At 46.5% G+C, this 18,879-nt stretch overlaps 2 protein-coding genes across 5 annotated transcripts in view; one reads left to right on the forward strand and one right to left on the reverse strand.

Annotated features, from left to right (window-relative positions):
* Positions 1-1,408: 1,408 nt before the first annotated feature.
* Positions 1,409-2,806, forward strand: LOC139661253 (ATP-sensitive inward rectifier potassium channel 11-like). Its single transcript, XM_071539674.1, has one exon. It carries the CDS (start codon positions 1,464-1,466, stop codon positions 2,619-2,621), a length of 1,158 nt encoding a protein of 385 aa, XP_071395775.1. The 5' UTR covers positions 1,409-1,463; the 3' UTR covers positions 2,622-2,806.
* Positions 2,807-3,245: 439 nt separating this feature from the next.
* Positions 3,246-18,879, reverse strand: part of mob2a (MOB kinase activator 2a) — a 63,821-nt gene continuing 48,187 nt past the window's right edge. For all 4 annotated transcript variants that reach the window (XM_071539681.1, XM_071539680.1, XM_071539678.1 and 1 more), the window contains exons 2-5: positions 11,371-11,531; positions 8,575-8,668; positions 5,625-5,749; positions 3,246-5,273 (exon numbers count right to left, since the gene is read on the reverse strand). In XM_071539681.1, coding sequence (XP_071395782.1) covers positions 4,954-5,273; positions 5,625-5,749; positions 8,575-8,668; positions 11,371-11,531 — 700 coding nt within the window. In that variant the 3' untranslated portion in view covers positions 3,246-4,953. The remainder of the gene's footprint in view (positions 5,274-5,624; positions 5,750-8,574; positions 8,669-11,370; positions 11,532-18,879) is intronic.

Consider the following 18,879-nt stretch of genomic DNA (forward strand, 5'->3'; position numbering starts at 1 on the left):
CAGAGGAAGGGGAGCTGTAGGGAGGGAGGAGAAAAGGAAGACATTCAAAGTGCAATTGTACCACGGAATATATTTTCCTTTTTTTATTTTTTAATCATGTATTATATTTGTACATAAAAAATGTTAATTCTTTGTTAATAAAACACATAAATTATCATCTAAATGGGTGTTTTCTGTTGGGGTTGCTTTTGGAACAGGATTGGGAGGATGTTTTTCTGTGATGGAAATAGGAAAGGGTTTTTGTGTGTTTGTGTGTGTGAGAGACTTCATGGCCCGTACAAAGCAAATGAGTCATGTGCGGATTGCAGGTTTCAAATGACTTGTGAATTCTCGGCTGGGAGCTGAGAAATACATATTGCTGGTCCAGCAGTAACAGGCCAAGAGCCAGAAACACAACATGTTGATCTTCCCCATAGACATCCATGAGAGACTGTGGGTGTCACAGTGGGATGAGAGGGAGGTTACACTGCTGAAGTTATGGGGATGCCACAGCTAATTTGCTGGCTCATTCAGACTTACTGTGGTGCACAGGGGGCATAACAGAGATTCCTTATGAAAGCCATGAGTGACATGAAAGGAACAAATCTGATTTTTAACCCTACATGACCTGGATGGATTAATGAAGAGACAAAATTTGGTTTGTGACTTTCTACTCCTGTGTAAATCCAGGGAAATGTATGCCAAATAGTTGGAGGATCATTTATTTACAGTGCCCTGTGTTTAACCCTTTATCTGTGGTTTATGCTATAAATAGCCTACAGTGCTGCACAACTACTGCTTAAGAGTCGGTCCTATCTCTCCAGTGCGCGTCTCCCTTATGCGTAACAGGCCCGCTCCTGCATTCTCATTGAAACTCGGAGAAAGGGCGCTACAGAAATGGCACAACAGTGGAGGGAGGGACGCTCTCTCCACCTCAGCTCCATCTCACGTTACCCAGCTCCACTGAAGCGGCAGACTCGGCGGCAGAGCGCACTGCGCCACTGAAGCCTGCGCTCTCATCCAAAGGTGATAAACACAATTTAGAAGCCCATTATAATCCCGCAGCGTGATTTTACAACTGTTTCCCCTCACAACCGAGGGCATGGCGAGCGTGTGCCGCACCGGTGGGTGATTCACAATGGGACCGGTTGGCATGGCGCGACTACCCCCGGTCGTTGGTGTGACTGACGGCGGCAGCTGCAGGGCCGAATGAGGAATCTTCTCATGGGATTTGTGCGGCGGTGGAGCGCCTGACCTGGAGGGGGGCAACGTGAGGAGCGCACATACCTCCAGAAAACGGGCGACAACAAGACTCTCCCTGCCTGCCTGCCTCCGACAGCTGTAGCGGAGCCGTCACCGGCCAGCGCCGTTTGGCAAGCAGTGGCACCGGAGGAGAGGAAATAATTAATATTTCACCGGGACAGAGAGGTAGAAGTGCGCATCTTCAAAGCCAAAAGGCCCTGAGTGCGTAGTATGGGAGCGCTATGTTGTCCCGGAAAGGACTTATTCCTGAGGATTACTTGCTGACCCGTTTGGCCGAGGATGTCCAGCAGCCCAAGTTCAAGGCGAAACCGAGGAAGGCTCGGTTCGTCGGCAAGAGCGGGACCTGCAATGTGGCGCACACCAACATCCGCGAACAGGGCCGGTTCCTGCAGGACGTCTTCACCACTCTGGTGGATTTAAAATGGCTCCACACGCTCATCATCTTCACCATGTCTTTCCTGTGCAGCTGGCTTCTTTTCGGGATGATCTGGTGGCTCATTGCCTTTGCGCACGGGGACCTGGACCAGAGAGGAGACGACTTTGTCCCGTGCGTAACGGACATTCACTCCTTCTCCTCCGCCTTCCTCTTCTCCATAGAGGTCCAGGTGACCATCGGCTTCGGGGGTCGCATGATCACGGAGGAGTGCGTCTCCGCCATCGTCATCCTGATCGTGCAGAACATCGTCGGGCTCGTCATCAACGCCATCATGCTCGGCTGCATCTTCATGAAAACTGCGCAGGCCAACCGGCGCGCTGAGACGCTCATTTTCAGCAAGCACGCCGTCATCTCCGTCCGAAACAACAAGCTCTGCTTCATGATCCGCATCGGGGACCTGAGGAAGAGCATGATCATCAGCGCCACCGTGCGGATGCAGGTGGTCAGGCGCTCCACCACTCAGGAGGGCGAGGTGGTGCCGCTAGACCAGATCGACATCCACATGGACAACCCGGTGGGCACGAACGGTATCTTCCTGGTGTCGCCGCTCATCATCTGCCACGTGATCGACAAAGACAGCCCGCTGTACGAGCTGTCGGCGTTCGACCTGCAGCACGACGACATCGAGGTGATCGTGGTGCTGGAGGGGGTGGTGGAGACCACGGGCATCACCACGCAGGCCCGGACCTCCTACGTGTCGGAGGAGATCCTGTGGGGGCAGCGCTTCGTGCCCACCGTCTCCGAGGAGGACGGCATGTACGCGGTGGACTACTCCAAGTTCGGCAACACCGCCAAGGTGCCGACACCGTGCTGCAGCGCCAAGAGACTGGACGAGGTCGGCGGCATCGCTCAGTATAAGTTGAACGAGGGCGTCACCTTGCGGGCGTCCGTGAGAAGGCGCCGGTCCCCCATGCTGCTCAAGCCGCCCAGCGTCATCAGCTGATGCTGATGCGGCTCATCCATGTTAGCCAGCATTTTGTACAAAAATGAAATGAAATAGAATAGTTATGTTTTTAGGATTCATAAATGGCAAGGATTTTATTCCTTTATTGTATAATATATTCTGTGATAATAATACCAGTAGCACATAGTCCACATAAAATTGCACTGCTAAGCTTAGTAGTGAGTTCAGGGGACAGAATTTTGACTCCATCCCATCAGTCTAAAGATGTGTGCACGCATCAAAAAGCTATTTACTCAGGGTGCTCAGTCTGAAAATGCACAATGTAGATAGAATGAGGTTTATAAAATGTGATTGTTGTACAAGTTAATAATTCATGTGACTACAGAATGGAGGGATAATCCATAGTCTGGGTGTGTTTAAGCATACTTCTACAAAAATGCACTTTGGAAGGTAAAAGTGACTGCATGATCATGATGCTGTCTTGAGGAAATAAAAGGAGAATGCCTAATGTAACAGAGTGAACGTCATTCCTCTCCTGGATGGATTTCATTTGGTTTAAAAACACAACTGGGGACATTTTATTGATAACAAGCACAATAAACATGTTTAATTCCTGTAGCATCATTACCATAAACACTTCTTACAAAAGACACAGAGGCAGGGTGGCATTTCTGTCTTTTATTAGATTATAATCCGCAGAGCTTAAAATATTAAATTGCTTTTAACTTAGTTAATAATTAAAATACATAAAAATGAGAGCCAGAACTGAAGAACCCTGCAAACAAAAAAAAACAAAAAACAAAAAAAATTAAAATAAATAAAATAAAAAGGAGAATTATAAACCCAATCCTCCTCGATACAGAGGCTATGTCTGACGGAACCCGCTTGCGATTCTTTGTACAGTGAAGTCCAAGCAGACTGTGCATTTTCTATACACGTGTAATGATACCATTATTGTTATTATTTATGAACTAATTTCCTCTTTGATAATTTAAAAAAAGCAAATTTTAAAAAGGGACACAAAAACAAAAAAAGAGATTTAGTTTGCGCTGGGAGTACTGATGATATTTCTTGGGACTTCAGCAATACAGAAACAGCAGAGCAGCCCCGCACCATCCCTTCTCTCCGTCTCTCACCCCTCTCTCTCTCTCTCTCTCTCTGGGCCTGCAGACATTACCTCATGTCTTTGTCCTTCTCCTGTGCTGCTGGAGAGGAGGGTGGTGGTGGTTTGTGGTGGTGGTGGGGGGCTGCTGCTATGCTGAACCCCAGCAAACAGCTCTGATTTCTGGGGAAGAGGTGTCCGCCGACCTCCCTAAGCCAGACACGGGCACCAGTCTGTCTCATGGTAGCGCTTCTCTGGTCAGATTAAATATCTAATATACAATCTTTTCATCTTCTTCTCTGTCTCCCCATTTCTGTTTCTCTTTACTGCCCTCTAGGGGTCGGTTCTGGGACAGGGCGGTTAGGAAGGGATACACCAGCTGATTATGTGACTATAGTTATACAAGATCAACGTCTGTAATATGGAGAACTGAGAGCAGTTTGGTGAAAAGGGAGAACGAGGGACAGAGTGAGAGGGGGGGAAGGAGGGAGGGAGAGAGACAGAGAATGAAAGAAAGAGAGAGACTAACTTCTCTCTGGCAGCAGTGACATATTCTCTCAGGTCCTGAGTAGGAAGCGCTTTAATCATCCCCCAGATAAACAACCCAAACAGTGATTGGCTAGTATCGCCCCCTCAGGCAGTAACGTGGCTCCCTACTGGCCAGCGTAGCGGCCGTGCACCTACAGGCCGCCTCCCACCTCGTTAGGGGGGAGGGGGGGGTGACGAGCCTGCAGGTTAATAGAGACGCCTGTTTCTCCACACATTAACAACACTGTACAATAGTATGTTGAAGCAAAGCAGAGCCCCCGTCCTATACTGTATGTTAGGTAGAGGACAGAGGGAGGCGAAGGGCAAACGGACACACTGTCCCCCACTGAGAAAAAACAAAAACAGAAAAACAACAAAAAAAACTGAATAAAACAAAAAAATAAAAGTGAAATAAAACAAAAATTAAAATAAAACATACACATACTTTTTTGTTCCTAGTTTAAATTGCAGAGAAGATGGGAGGGATTTGCCCCTGGGAGGAACGCTCACGCCAATTCCTGCTGGCGTGACAAACCCCTCCCCGCCACCCCAACCCCCGAAAACCCTCCCCCCCTTCCTTCCGGCTGGTTGGTTGGTGTTGTAGCGAAATATAAGGGTAGTGGAAGGTCTCTAAGTCCTGCTGGCGCCAAACGCCTAGGAAGGGGGCCAGGCTGTCTTTCCTTCTCTCCTCTATCTTATCTTCTATCACCCCCGGGGCCGGTGCGTCACCGCAGCCCCTGCTCATCTCTCCGTCACATGGTTTTGTGAAGAGGGGGAGGGGGCCGAGGCGGGGGCGGAGGGGGCCGGGGCCGGGGCCGGCGGCGGGGCGGGGGTGCAGAGGATTTCGGACAGGTCGTCCATGATACAGGTCTCCTTGGGGTCGACCAGGTTGAATTCCCTTACGAAAACGATGAAATGTGCATACAGAGTGTTCAAGTGGCCCTGCAGGTCCAGAGCCACCGTCTCTTTAAAGTGCGCCCAGTAGAGGTGAGCCAGCACGTGGAACAGGTACCGGCAGATCTTCTTTACCAAGGACTCAAACGAGTTGGGGAACTCTTTGCCTAAAGGGAAAAAGGAAACAAAACCAAACAGCTTTACAGACTATTTGTTTTAGCTGGGACAGGAATAGCCATCAGGGAGACAAACTCCTAAGGCCTTCTGTAAACTACCATAATAATTTCTACCATACTTTTAATGTTCAAGCATACTTTGAGAAAGACGTGGTTTATGTCAGCCCTCACACAACTTCCCCACAGGACTCTGAACTGCCCACTGTCCATGATTTCACCAACTGAAGCAGTAGGTGGCAGCACTAGTACATTATATTCTCATTTCATTCATCAAATACTCAAGAGGAGCCTAAAGCACCTCGGACAGAGGCACTGCAGGCCTGAACACAGAGGGACGCTCACCGTATTTTGTAGGGAAGATATCCTCATCTGTGACCAGTTTCTGACAAAGACTCATTACAAAGTCAACGTATTGTGGAGCAGTGCACTTCGTCTTCTTCCCCCTCTCGTCATACCAGTAGTATATTCTAGAGAGAAAGACAAAGAGGACATGTCAAATCCTGTTCCCATATTCTCATAACAACATCACAGTATACGCTCAAATACATCAGTGAGTGAGGGAGTGAGGAACCGGATATTTCACAATTGTGAATGGTTTCCTTTAATTCATTAATATCGTGAATCTTTTTCCAAGAATGTCTGTGGTTGAGGTAGAGCAGCTCACACACCAACAGGACAGGAGCATTTCCTGGAACTCAAAATTGCTGATTCATTCACAACAAACGGCATACAGTAAAGGTGTGCTATAAGACATCAGCCGCCCCTATTTCCTCATTCGGGGCAAACCCAATTTCCAGATGACATGATGTAGTAACTTTCTGAATGACTAGTGTCTGTATGAAGATGCGGGCCAGAGAGACACTAGCATACTAGCCTCCAATCTGCCTCTTGTGTCCCATACCAACACCTTCTAATATAGACATCATGTTTGCATATTTTCATTCCAGTGGACTTAGTGAACCCCCTGCCCCGGACCTTTCATTTCCTGATTAGGCCAAATTCCCTGCAGTCACGGGAGTAACGCGACACTGATCCCCCCCCCGGTCCTTTCTTTGGCCGGTCCCTCTCCCGGTCAAACATTTCCGGAGGGGGGCTGACCCAGAGAGCTGAGTGGTGTAACTGAAGGCTCTGGGCGGGCGACGTGGAATCATAGTTAGCGAAAGGTCAAACAGCAGGTCAGTGTCACAAAGCTAGTCACGCTAGCAGGCCGACAGACACCGCGGGGATAGACGAGCTCGCAGCGGGCGGCTGTTAGCTGGCTAGTGAAGCCACCTGGGTACGGGAGCTGACCGTTTAACAGAACTGGGGAGGCATCAGATTGAGCAATGCACGGGCGAGTGTGATAGACGGTGTTAGGAGTGTGGGTCTGGGAGGCAGACATTACAAATCCTGAGGAATGTAAAGCGTCCACGTAACTGACCACGCAGGAGGGGACCTACTGACCACAGGGCCGGGGCCACGACTCTTACAATACACTTACTCACACAGGATTAGTCTGCGTTTGTATGTGTGGGAGAGAAAGACACTCTGACTAAACTACGAGCTCAGCCCCCCGCTCTTCTACACACCCAGAAACGCTGACATGAAACTATGGCCATATATGTTAACGCTGTTACACAGATACAGTGGATGAATGCCGCAAGCACATTACCACACATCTCGCTCTCTCCCACAAACACACACACACACACACACACACACACACACACACACACACACACACACACACACACACGCCCATCCACCCACCCACACAAAATGGGTCTAAATAACTACCAAATGGTTCCGTTCCCTCATAGCTCATGGAAACATTTTCTTCCCAAAATAGTGCTGAGCTCTGCCTGGGGCCGGGGCATTGCCGCTGCTGTGACTGAGGCTCAGTCAGTGAGAGGGGAGCGCGGGTGCCAGGTCCTGTACAGACAGGAAGGGCGGGGTACCGGGGCATCCCATAGACGGTACACTCTCCACAGACATTACAGACGGTGGGCCTACCCCTCGGAAACTCTGTCAGCCTGTCAGTCCTTGATAGTACGAGTGCTGGGTAGCTGAGCAGCGAGTCCTTTGAAAGATTAAGATTTTGAATATTCTGTAATTCCTATTGATTTAGACATTACTTTCATTATTTCGACAGCCCACTAGACGGCTCACAGTACAAACGAATACATGCTGTTCGCCGTCACATCACTTCACATGCCAGAGACAAAACCCATTTGTTTGCCTCTTCCATTTCTCAGGGTGTGGGTTAGCAGCAGTAGCTTAAGGTGACAGTGGAAAAATACATTGACGACTAAGAGGTGAACCCGTGACATGCTCGTCTCCGACAGCTAATCTATCAAAAATGTGTCATTTCTCAACGGCTCTGCCATTGTTTACAACCGCTGTCATTGTCATATTTTCAGCCTGTGTGTATGTGTGCGACTGTACGCACAGTGCATTTGTGTGAGTGTTTGTGTGTAAAAGTGTGTAGTACACTGCAGCGTGTGTTGTGGTTTTTAAAAAGTGTGGGTAATCTGGTTTTTCCAGCCTTTAAGTATACACAGGGGAAATGGGGCCTCTCTCCAAAGACAAGGGCTCACACATAAAGAAGGCGCCCCGCCCTGACAGGGTAAACTAGTTGGATAAATACTTACAGTTAGCCTCCTCCCCTCTGTTAACATGGCATGAATAGGACTCGGTGTTATGACTGTCTTTAACAGCGTTTAACTGCTGCAGGGGTATGCCCTGCTTTATTCTGGGGGACAGACACTAGCAATTACCACCTTTGAGGAAAACTGCAGCCTCCCTATGAGGACACCTACAGCATTCCTCTACAAACATCACAGGCAAGTAAAGATATAGATTTTTTTTAGGACCCTGTCTGGTGACTTCAGAGTGGTATGAGCCTACACGTCCCGCCCCCTGAGCCGGACTTGGCGCTGGAACAAACAGGAACAAACTGGCAGCGTTTAAATGCTCTCCTCTTTTGAGAGTGGTTTGATCACAGCGCTCCATCTAGGAAGTGCGTGTTGTGAATGCAATGACATCACCGGACTTAAGATACCAGCACCAAGCACAGGCAAGGGACTAAATGTACAGCGTGCTGCCGCAGATTAACGATACTCTGAGCATACTGTACATTCCAACATCGGACAAATGAAAGCAAGTACATCCCTTGGGTTGTGACTCCTCTCCTGCTGAGTGGGGAAGCATACCTTGATGAATTAACCAATGGGACACTAGATTTCTGATGAATAAACCAATGGGACTCTGCAGGACAGCGATGAATAAACCAACAGTGGTGGAGATTACTTACGTGTTGCAGGCCGTCATGGCTTGACAGGTGTCCCCAGTGCAGAACTCTGAGATGGTGCTGTACTGCAGGTTGATAAGATTGAAGAATGTTGTCGCTGTGGCGAGACAAGAGAGACAAACACAGCATGTCAATCGGTGTGTATAGGCTGCTACACTATTAACATAAGAAATCAATAAATAATCAGAGAGGACACCATCAATACTTTTCTGCCCTAGAGTGAATAACTGCCAGGATCTTTACAAAAGTACAAAACTAAACTACTGCCAGAACACAAAAGTAGGCTACTAGTGTCACGCCACATTCTCCTATGGAAAGTGAGGACTCACCTAAGCTACTGTATATGCCGTCTTTCATCTAGCACTGTGATCAATGGGACAGTCACAGTCACATGCTCACTCACTAATCCATCAAGTCAGCCATCACATCTTTCAACAGTGAGTGTGCTCAAGAAAAATGGAAGTATGGGAGGTGGCTGTAGCCCTGACATGCATTTGAGTTCAACCACCTAGAACCAAAACAGGTATTTCTGCCACAAGGAAACCTCTTTCACACCCGGTTATGCTCCAAAACAATATATGAAGCTACGCTGAAGGGCAGAAAATTAAGTTCCCCTTCAGAGTCAAAAAGTATTGTGCTTTGTTTGATACCAGACATTTGAAATTTTCTGTTATGGTGACGTTCCTTTTGTTAGTCCTTATCCTTTTCAATGTGAACAATACAATAATTTACTTCAGACCCAAGGAGTCAAAGCTTGCAATAATTTATTATTATTATACTTCGCAGCAGTGTAAAAAAAACCATCCACTGTTGATAAGCTTGTATCAACCAATTAGTGGTTGATACAAGTCGATGCGAGCCAGCTTGCGCAACTTCCAATTTCACACTGAAAAATGCATTCGCAGGTCAAAACATGTCCCATCTGCTTTATATAACAGTGTTTTATCAGCTAAAAAAGGAACGCTCCCTTTTTCATTTTCCCCTACGAGCACCTGGCTGGTTTGGATACGTAACCAAAACAAACTCAGGGAGACAGACAAAATAAAGCACCTCAGAACTTTATGCTGCTTTATCTGGAATATTCCTCCAGCAGCCACGCCGAACTGAGTTTACAAAACGCCACAGAAGACGCTCATGATGACAACCATAGTCTTCAATAAGAAATAAAATACTATGTTGTGTAATAGAGCCTGAAGTTGGCTGTAAAAGACTGTGTTAAAAGAAGCAGTGTACGGCGTTATTGGGAACAGTCTAAAGCCTGTGCCAGGCCTGGAACATGTTAAGGACTTGGCTCTCAGACTTGCAGCTCCAGTACCGCTGGAACATAGTCTCCAGATGACAAGTGCATACCGACTTGGAAAAACAATTCAAAATCCTTGAAGGAAAATTCTAATAAGTCAGAAAGAAAAGTTGCCTTGGGCGACAAGTTGCCAAACACAAGGCAAACTAGTAAACTAGTAACAAAGCAAAGAGGCGGGTGACATGGACAAAATATATATTACAATATTTTCAGATAGCACTATTAGTATCAATATACCATCAATATTTTTCATTTTATTTTTCTATGGATAGGTTACAGTTTACTGATAAATATAAGTCAAACACAGTACTCCATTCACAGCCTTTAAAGGAAGTATATGGCAACAAAAAAAAGTAATACAATTATTATATGCAAGTACAAGCATAACTTAAAGTCTATCAGGATCAAAGTATGTTTTCAGGCCTGTTTCTAGTTTCAAAACAAGCACCGTACAGCTTCCAGTCATGAATGAAAGAAATGGTAAGAATCTATAAGAGCTCTGAGGTATGAACAGATCTTCAATCACTTGTCGTGGCATCACAGTCTCAGAAAAGCAATTCGTAATGAGGGGCAACCTCTGTGAGCAATCTATTACAGCCCTTCATTTTTAACTGTTATGATAGGAACTATCTCTTGCTAGGTCAAGCATAATAGCATCCATTAACTTTCACCAGCAAGCTTTTCTTTTCAGTGCTCTCAATTAATTCACTACGCTGCCTTCAACTGCTCCTTGAAAGCTCCTTTGTCCAAGTTTGAAAGTTGTAAATACGACTTTTGCATTCAAGTACTTTTGGTTGGAAATAACAAAACTGACCCTCTACACTTAAGTATGTTTTGTGGTCGTGGTTTTATCTTAGAAATCAAGCGGCATAGAGTTACTCTGTACTTAGGCAGCTGACTGAGAAGGTGGAAATGTGCATTATTTAACTGATATTTTAATTTATTTATTTAAAACAATAATGCACTGCAACCAAAAGTTAAACAAAGAGTGAAATCAGAAACATACAACAATACAAATTACTTACATAGAATGCCAAACAACAAAATATACTAATAATGTTGGGTCATTCATGTGTGCTCAACTCAATTCTGCTGCATTTGAAGGCATCAAAACTCCGTCCCTTTAGCTGTGCACTTGCAAGATGTTCAACCACCAGATTAAACTTCCAAGTTAATAAATTAATAAGCTATGCAGTGAAATTGTAGGCTACTACAATATATTTTAATGTCCACAATTTCCATGAGAAGGCAAATTGTGACAAAATTTTACCCGGTGAAAACCCGGTAAAGATCATCACATCGCTCACCCCTAGTTACAGGTTGACTAAGTGAATAATTATAGCAATGGTTTTTGTTGGCTCTAGTGGACCTCGTCCTCCGGATGTGTATGTGAGGAAAATCTCCTCCTCTTTGTGTTATTCATCCAGCCTGTTTGAACTCCTACCCCACCAGTGTGTATTCTATCATTACTACCACCACAATCACAGACAGTCACTCACTGTTGCTGGCTAGCCATTCGTTGAGGTCTATCTCTCTGGGCAGCACCACCAGCTCTTTGAGGTCGAAGTCCACCACACGGATTTTCGTGAACTCCGGCTCCAGGTACTGCTTCTTCTCTTCAGCCGGAGGCTTCTTTCCATTTGGCTTCGTCTTCGACTTCCTGCAAGGCAAAAGAAGAAAGGATAAGTTAAAGAGATGCAAAAGAAGTGCTAGGGATAGTCAAAGATCAACCAAGTGGCAAAGTTAAAGGGATTTCAAAAGTAAATGGTAAATCTGTTGTTTTGACCTGATACTGGACAAAATGCCAGACATCTCTCAGCAGGTCTGCTAGTATGAGCATTGTCCTGACAGGCCTACATGATGCCATTGTACAAACATACAGTATCCAACCAGATATTCAAGTCGTGCCAGTAGGCATCATTTCAAGTGCTGAGCCAACACCAAACACAGAGGGCAAATCAAGACAAGTAGGTCCTGTAGAGCAATTCCACGTGATGAACAGGAGTAGTTAGCAGAGGTTATTTGGTATGCATTAAATGCACTGTGAATGGAAAGAGCAACCGAGCCCTTGCAGACAGCGTGTTACGTAGATACAGTAGCCTGAGCCGGGATCCAGGGATCTACAAGACCTGGAGAACCGCTGGTGTTGATGTAATCTCTTAATTCTTATAGACGCATTACAAAAGTCACAGATTACAGGAAGTCTTATACCACCAGTCTCTCACACTGCCACACACACACACACACACACACAGGTCAGCCGACGGGTCACCACGTCTCTTTGGCAGCGTAGTGGGGCGGTGTTGAGGGGGATTCTGGGTTCACAGTGGCCTGTGCCTATACAGAGAGTCTTCTGTTCCTGTACCTGACCCCCAACCCTGACCCCTGACCCATCGTTAGGCCCAGAGTCACCACACAGACAGCCGTCCCCAGAGCGCTGTACTTCCACTGCTAGTTTTAGCATGGGGATGTCATATCACACTCCCCCTGCACTTCCAGGGCCGTAACCTCTCTTCCACCCCCTGCCCTCAGCCTGTATCAGTTGAGGCTGTGCAATCTGGGGTTAAAGGTTGAAAGGCTCGATACATGAGTGAGACAAATAAACAGAAGCCGAGTTGTCTGACACAGCAGGCTTTGTTCAATCAAACCAAATACACGCTAATGCTATCTGCTCTCAGACTGTTTGGACCGGCCCCCCGTTCACCCCGAGCTTCCTTCTTCATGACTTTGAGAACTGAATAGGTTCAACTTGAGCGTCACGTCATTGAGATCTAAATTCTGGGCAGCCAAGGAAGAACTTAAGAATAGCCGACCTGATCAGTATTCTTTTCAAGGCTTTCCTCATCCTGTAATGGCTCAGTCCCTCCTACCCCGTACTTTTTCTCCAACTCCCTCCACATCTTCATTTCGCTCCCTCTTGGCTCTGCTACTGTTGTTTGGGTTTGCTTGAGGACGGGGGAGTTCCAGTTTGCTCCCTGAATTTATTGTGCTTTTGTTGACCCTTATTTCCGCCTTCCTCCAACCCCCTCTATCTCCATTTCTCATCCCTCCTCCGCTCTACACACCCTCTGTCTAAACACAATGATCCAGCCATGTGTTCTTGGCTCTCGCTTTTCCCCTTCCTTCCCAGTCACACTCCCAGATCCCCATTCCCAAAAGACGGCAGCTCCAGTTTCAACTGTATTAATGACGTCGGATCATAAACACCGTTTTCCAGCAGTAGCCAAAACCCCACTCAGTTTCAGTCAGCTTCTGCTGAGATTGACATTGGAGTTTACAGGAAAGAGACAATGACTGCCGGTTGGATTTTGGAAGAAAAAAGGCATTACAGAGGCAGTCCGCACGCAGCCGGAGGAATCATAACCGAAAGAGATTTACAGAGAGAGTAGGGATAAAGAAGAGAAGAGGGGAGTGAGAGGAGAGGCAGAGAGAGGAATGAAGGGAGGAGGTAGATTGACATAGGCCCAGCTGATATCCATGGGAACTAATAAACACTTACAAAACATGACAGGACTGTGGAGCACGAGGCCCCTTGGCCAGAGCACAATGTTCAGAAAAGCCTTGTGCAGTTTTATTTCCCCTCGCCAGGAAGCGTCGCCCTGCTTTCCACCTCCGCAAACAAGGGAAGGGACGTCAATATGTGGATGCATACAAAGCCTGGGGAACTCAGCCGGCAGCCCTTTACTTTGACAATGTTTGAGATCCCCCTCTGCAAGTGATCTTGATCTGTCACTGCTGCACTGCTGTAAATTGGCTTTAGGCTTCACGTGAAAACATTAAGGCCTGAAGGACCCACACTCATGCACACACACAACGCTGCTGCTCATGTTCTCATTTGCTGGGTAATGATTCATCAAGGTATTAGGCTCTTCCTATCAGGCAGTACCTGAGCTGTGTTTTGGCCTCATTTAAAACCAAGGACACCACAGATTACACTGTTGGCTAATTATTAATGACCGTCTACTTTCTATTTCTCCTCTCTTTCTCCTGTTCTGAGTCAGCACTCCCTCTCTATGTTGTTTCTCCCCCTTTGCAATAACCTTTCTTTCCTTTAGGCTTGTAGGCATTTCTTTCCCTCTTTTTCTCCTCCTCGTGGCCACAGGCTCACCTGTCCAAATAGTCTATTGTGCAGGGTCAGGAGCCTCAGGCCTCGCACTCCCATCCTTGCCCTCTCTTTTCATCTCTCTCTGCCCTTCCCCTTCATTTCTCTGTCCTTCACCACCATCCTGACCTCTCCGCTTTTCATCTCCCTCATCCCCTGACCTCTACTCACATTTTTAATTACTGTTCCTTTCTTTAATAAAGATGTCTCTCCAGCTCTTGTCTTATCTTATTTTTCATTTCTCCTTATCTCTGTCTGCTTCCTTCCCTACCCGTCTCCCTCCCCTCTTTTATCGTGCTCCCCCTCCCCGTCCGGCTCATAAGGAGCAGAGCAGAGACAGATTCATGTGGTCCGTGTGGTTTCGTGCTGTGAGCTACATGTTCCGTCATGTGAAAGAGCTTACCGGGGAAAAGAGCTTCATCCACAGATACCGTCAGCTCGCACAACTTTTCAAAGGCTTTGGTAAGCCCCTCAGAAAACCATTCGGCTCCTGTGAAAGTTTCAAGTCAGGTCTTTCCCCCCCCCCCTTTCCTTTTGAAAACATTCTGTTTCACTGAGCTATTTCCTGCCTCTCTCCCTCTGTAATTTCGTCATTTTCCATAAAAACGCCTCCTCCTCTTCTTGCGAACATTTGTGTGGTAGGGGGGAGGGGGGATGAAATTCTGGAGCCATTAGTTTATTTTAGGATAAAGAAAACTTCCTCTATGCTAGCACTCCTCCCCTCATACGTACATAGTCTGTCTTCACTACGCACGCACACACACACACACACACACACACACACACACACACACACAGCTTTGTCTGTTCCTGGTAAAGTTCTCCCAGGCAAGTCTTTGCCATAAAAGGCAGCAGATGCCTGCTTCTCCACACCAGACCAGGCCAGATCAGGGCAGGCCAGAAGGCAGGAGTAGAGGGGAACTGAGGCCAGGGCCAAGCACATGTCTCTGGGCCGGGGAACGGCCACAGCCTGCCTGGCACCAGCAGGAACCCATCTGTGGTACGGGCTCACAATCCACAGACCTGGTCAAGCTCAGTGGAATGACATGGGGACTGCTAAGACCCATGAGAAAATCATGTGCGACGTTTGAACTTGTTCACATCTAGTTTACTTTAGGATAGAAGATGACACATAGAGCTGCAGGTCCACACGTTACACCTGGCACTGCTGTGTGTTTATACATGAAAGAGAAAGAGGTAGAGAGAGAGTGGCGAGAAGACAGACTTACTGGTGTTTATCTGCAATAAAAACAATAGGGAAGTAGGGTTGTATAGTCGGGTGACATTGAGGTCAGTGTAGTGAGCTGAGGAGTGACTGAGCAGACAGCTGTTAGACCCTGTCTGTCCGCCCGTCTCTCTTTTACCCCTTTCACTTTTTTCATCTAGACACCCCCCCCAAACTTTACTCACTACCTTTCACCCTTTTCACCCACAGCCCACCCCTTCACACATATACATACACACATTGTCACACACATGCACACATATACACACTTCTGCATACAAGCACACACACACACACACACACACACACACAGACACTCACACAGACCTCCGACTGTAACCCCTCTCCCTTTTCATGGCCTAACCAGCTGGTCTCAACAGCTGCGTCACAAGGCTGATACCACCAGAGACCTCGAGAAAACCAGAAGAAGCGAGTGATGTCTAGTCTGAGAGTGTGTTTGTGCTGCAGGCACGTGTGCGCCTTGCAAGTCTGCCTGTGCACACACATCGTTCACAATCTTGAGGTGTATGCGTAAGGCAGATCTCTTGGCAGAACTCTTACACTGGTGCGTTTATCGCTGGTCGGCTGCTGTATGTTAGCTAACTGCGTGCCTGCTGAATGCTGAATACACATCGTTCTAAAATAACCCTTCTGTAAAGAGAAGCAGCCCTCTGGCAGGTACACCGCAAGCCTGTCTCATTACCAGAACCTGGTTCCAATTAATAGAGGAATCACTCGGGACCACATTACAGAACTATGCTCGGGAATTAGTTTAAGTGCTTACATTAAAATGATACAATTTGCTATTAAAGAGCAACCCTCTCCACACACACACACACCAATGCTTCAATGCAGGAAAACTTCAGACGATGCTGACAGCTGAAGGTGCCGACTCCATAGTTAGGTATCACCTCAATACCAAAACATGCACTGATTCAATCAGCACTGACGCACATGCTATGACTTTATATAGAAACCAGAGGCCCCGGTTTTTGTTTTTATTGGTGTGTTATGCGATGTGAATGCGTTTAATGCAACTAGATTCTCAACCCCTTTCTAACTAAACCCATGTAATGACTTTCCCCTTAAGCCTGCGACTCCTGCCAAGCCCAATATTGCACAACTGTTGCTTAAATTGGCCTGCTGGATTGCGGAGGAATCTAACTATTGGCATATGGATGCAGTTAATGTGATCTGCAAGGGTGAACAGCGCTTGCATCCATCCAGCACTATTAAACAAGATGATGAAGAAGATGTCTGCCACTGCCACCTTCTAATACAGTAGAGGAATCAAGAAGGTTGCTTCTTATATTGATCTGAGATAAGTTTCCTTTTGGTTATGTAATGATAAAAAGAATGACTTGGGGAGGGCATCATGATCCCAGATCTGCGGCCAAAGGCACTCGCACTCCAGGGCAAACACAATGACGCCAGAGCCAGAAAAGAACCACATTTTCTCCCAGAGGAGCAGAAGGGAGGGTATATCTGAAAAGTCTCAAGAACATAGTCTCTTTCTTTTTATCTTTATGGTACATGAAGACACATACCAAGGAATAAAGATATGCTTCTCTTATCGCCCTCTGGCCCTCATACAATACCATTTCACTGGAAAACAGCCCCAGTGTCTACGATAAGGATATGAGCAATAGCATGCACTGCAGACAACAATCAGAAGTCTTCTCTGACCATTACTGAAGAAAAATTACCCAGAAACACCAATCCACTACTAACTGTCTTGACCTCCAAACACCACCTGAGAGGTCAGAGATGGAATCAATCAAATGTCAGGAAGTCGCTTCCTCTTTTGCAAACTTTGTTCATGGGCTTCATAACATTTGGATTAAAAGAACTTTATTAAAACATCAATAGAAACAGGATATCACTCCAATCTATACTGATAAGACTAGACTTGAGAGAGAGAGAGCGAGAGCTCTGCCATTTTGTAAAGAGAGCAGCTTCAGTCAGGAAGATCGCTTTGCTCCAAGCCAGGCCTCCTGATCTATTTCAGGATTCAAATTGAATAGACTCTCAATGGCTCTTTTCCCCGAAAAACCACAGAGCAGAGCAGAGCAGCCAGTCTGAGCCAAGCCAAGCTAAACCACGGCGGCCATTACGGGGCTAAAAAGAGCCCAAGTTAAGGATGGACCAGACCAGAGGTTTAGCCTTGCAATGCTGAGGTCTACAGAATAGCCTTCTTGTCTCACTAACTTGTACCTGATTTTGATGTTCCTTTTGGAAAAGAGTGTCCATACACAAAAACTCCAAAACCCTAATATTTCACTCCAGGTTCTGGAGGGGACGGAACAAAAAAAAGCACAGCTGCCGCCACCTAATCAGCAGCATCACCGGGGGTGTCAACAGCACTGTAAATCAGTAAATGAGATTGCAGCCAGAGTGCAAGCCTAAACATGAAACACATAGCGCTCTGATTCAACTACTGACCCCAAACCAGTAGAGCTCTCGCTACCTCCTCTCCCCTCCTGTCCTCCTGTGCTAAATCCCATTCAGAAGCTCTCGGGCCTGTGGAGTACATGAGGACCCCCCGCTGACACTGTTAACGCAGCTTCATCAACATCACAACGCACATGTGTGACAGGAAGGGGGGTTTGGGGTAAAATGAGATTAGACTGAGCCGCTGGTTAAGCACTTGACAAATGTATCCTGGGTTTGCTCCTTTGAACAAGGCTAGTTTAAATATTGATTTGACATGATTGACGTGAATGATATGACTTGAATGGGAGTTTTCCACACACTATGATCAATCCAGTCAGTCCATCTCAATGATTATTGAATCAAATAATAAAAGGGGGGGGAAGATAGACATTTTTAACTATTCCAGCAACCAGTGTGTTTAAGCATCAGAATGTTTTGAAAAACCAGCCAAGATTACACAAGGCCATGCATTCTCTTTCTGGGGAATTTACCACTAACAGCTCTCTTAACTATCTTTGCCATGCTACTGTTCATACCTGCTTCCAACCCAAGGGCATTCAACCATTCATTTTAAGGAGGAAACAGGGTAAGAGTTGAGCTGTAAAAGAGTCCAGCCCCCCCTGTTAAAACTAAAACTATGCATTCTTGTTAACTTTGATTAAGTCTCTCTTTTGTTCAGCTCTTTCCTCAGAGGTCAAATTTCTGGAAACTCCCCAATGTTTTTTTTTCCCCCCACACAGGTGATAAAAGGTAAATACATTAAAGGTGGTGGCTTCTAACAAACCAGCTGATTACCACCAGTGTGGTATTTCTGAGGAAAGGCAATTAAGTTCCCTGTAAAACAGAGGCGTGCAGTAGAACTTGTCTCTACCTGTTAAAGGTCTTACAACAGACATGCATACTGTACAATAATGCTTTTGGCTGCGTCCATTACGTTCAGCCTACATTCTGTTAGAGATCCTAAGATGGTGGATATTCTTCACATACTATCACTGTTCACATCCCAGGAGACAATAGGCTGCGAGGCATTTGCCCTTTGGGCCGGCGGTTGAAAAGGCACCTGTCCACAGACTTGAAAGGTAAGAGGAAATTTCACAAAAGTATTAGCAGCAGAGTCTTGTCCCCTGAAGGAACACACTCATAATGACTGCATGTCTCCTTCACATGACACAGAGAGGGCAAATACACAGATGTAAACTGGGCTTTTTTACCCACAACTGGCTAGCCTCCAGGCAAACTGTGTCGCAG

The sequence above is a fragment of the Centroberyx affinis genome, unplaced genomic scaffold, assembly GCF_046629955.1.
Source record: "Centroberyx affinis isolate AG114_WGS23_722 - 3 ecotype Tasmania unplaced genomic scaffold, CSIRO-AGI_Caff_v1 ptg003487l_1, whole genome shotgun sequence".
Classification (NCBI taxonomy): domain Eukaryota; kingdom Metazoa; phylum Chordata; class Actinopteri; order Beryciformes; family Berycidae; genus Centroberyx; species Centroberyx affinis.

Bases quoted from the DNA above. Each gene is read 5' to 3' on its own strand.
- LOC139661253 (XM_071539674.1), top strand. From the start codon at position 1,464: ATGTTGTCCCGGAAAGGACTTATTCCTGAGGATTACTTGCTGACCCGT.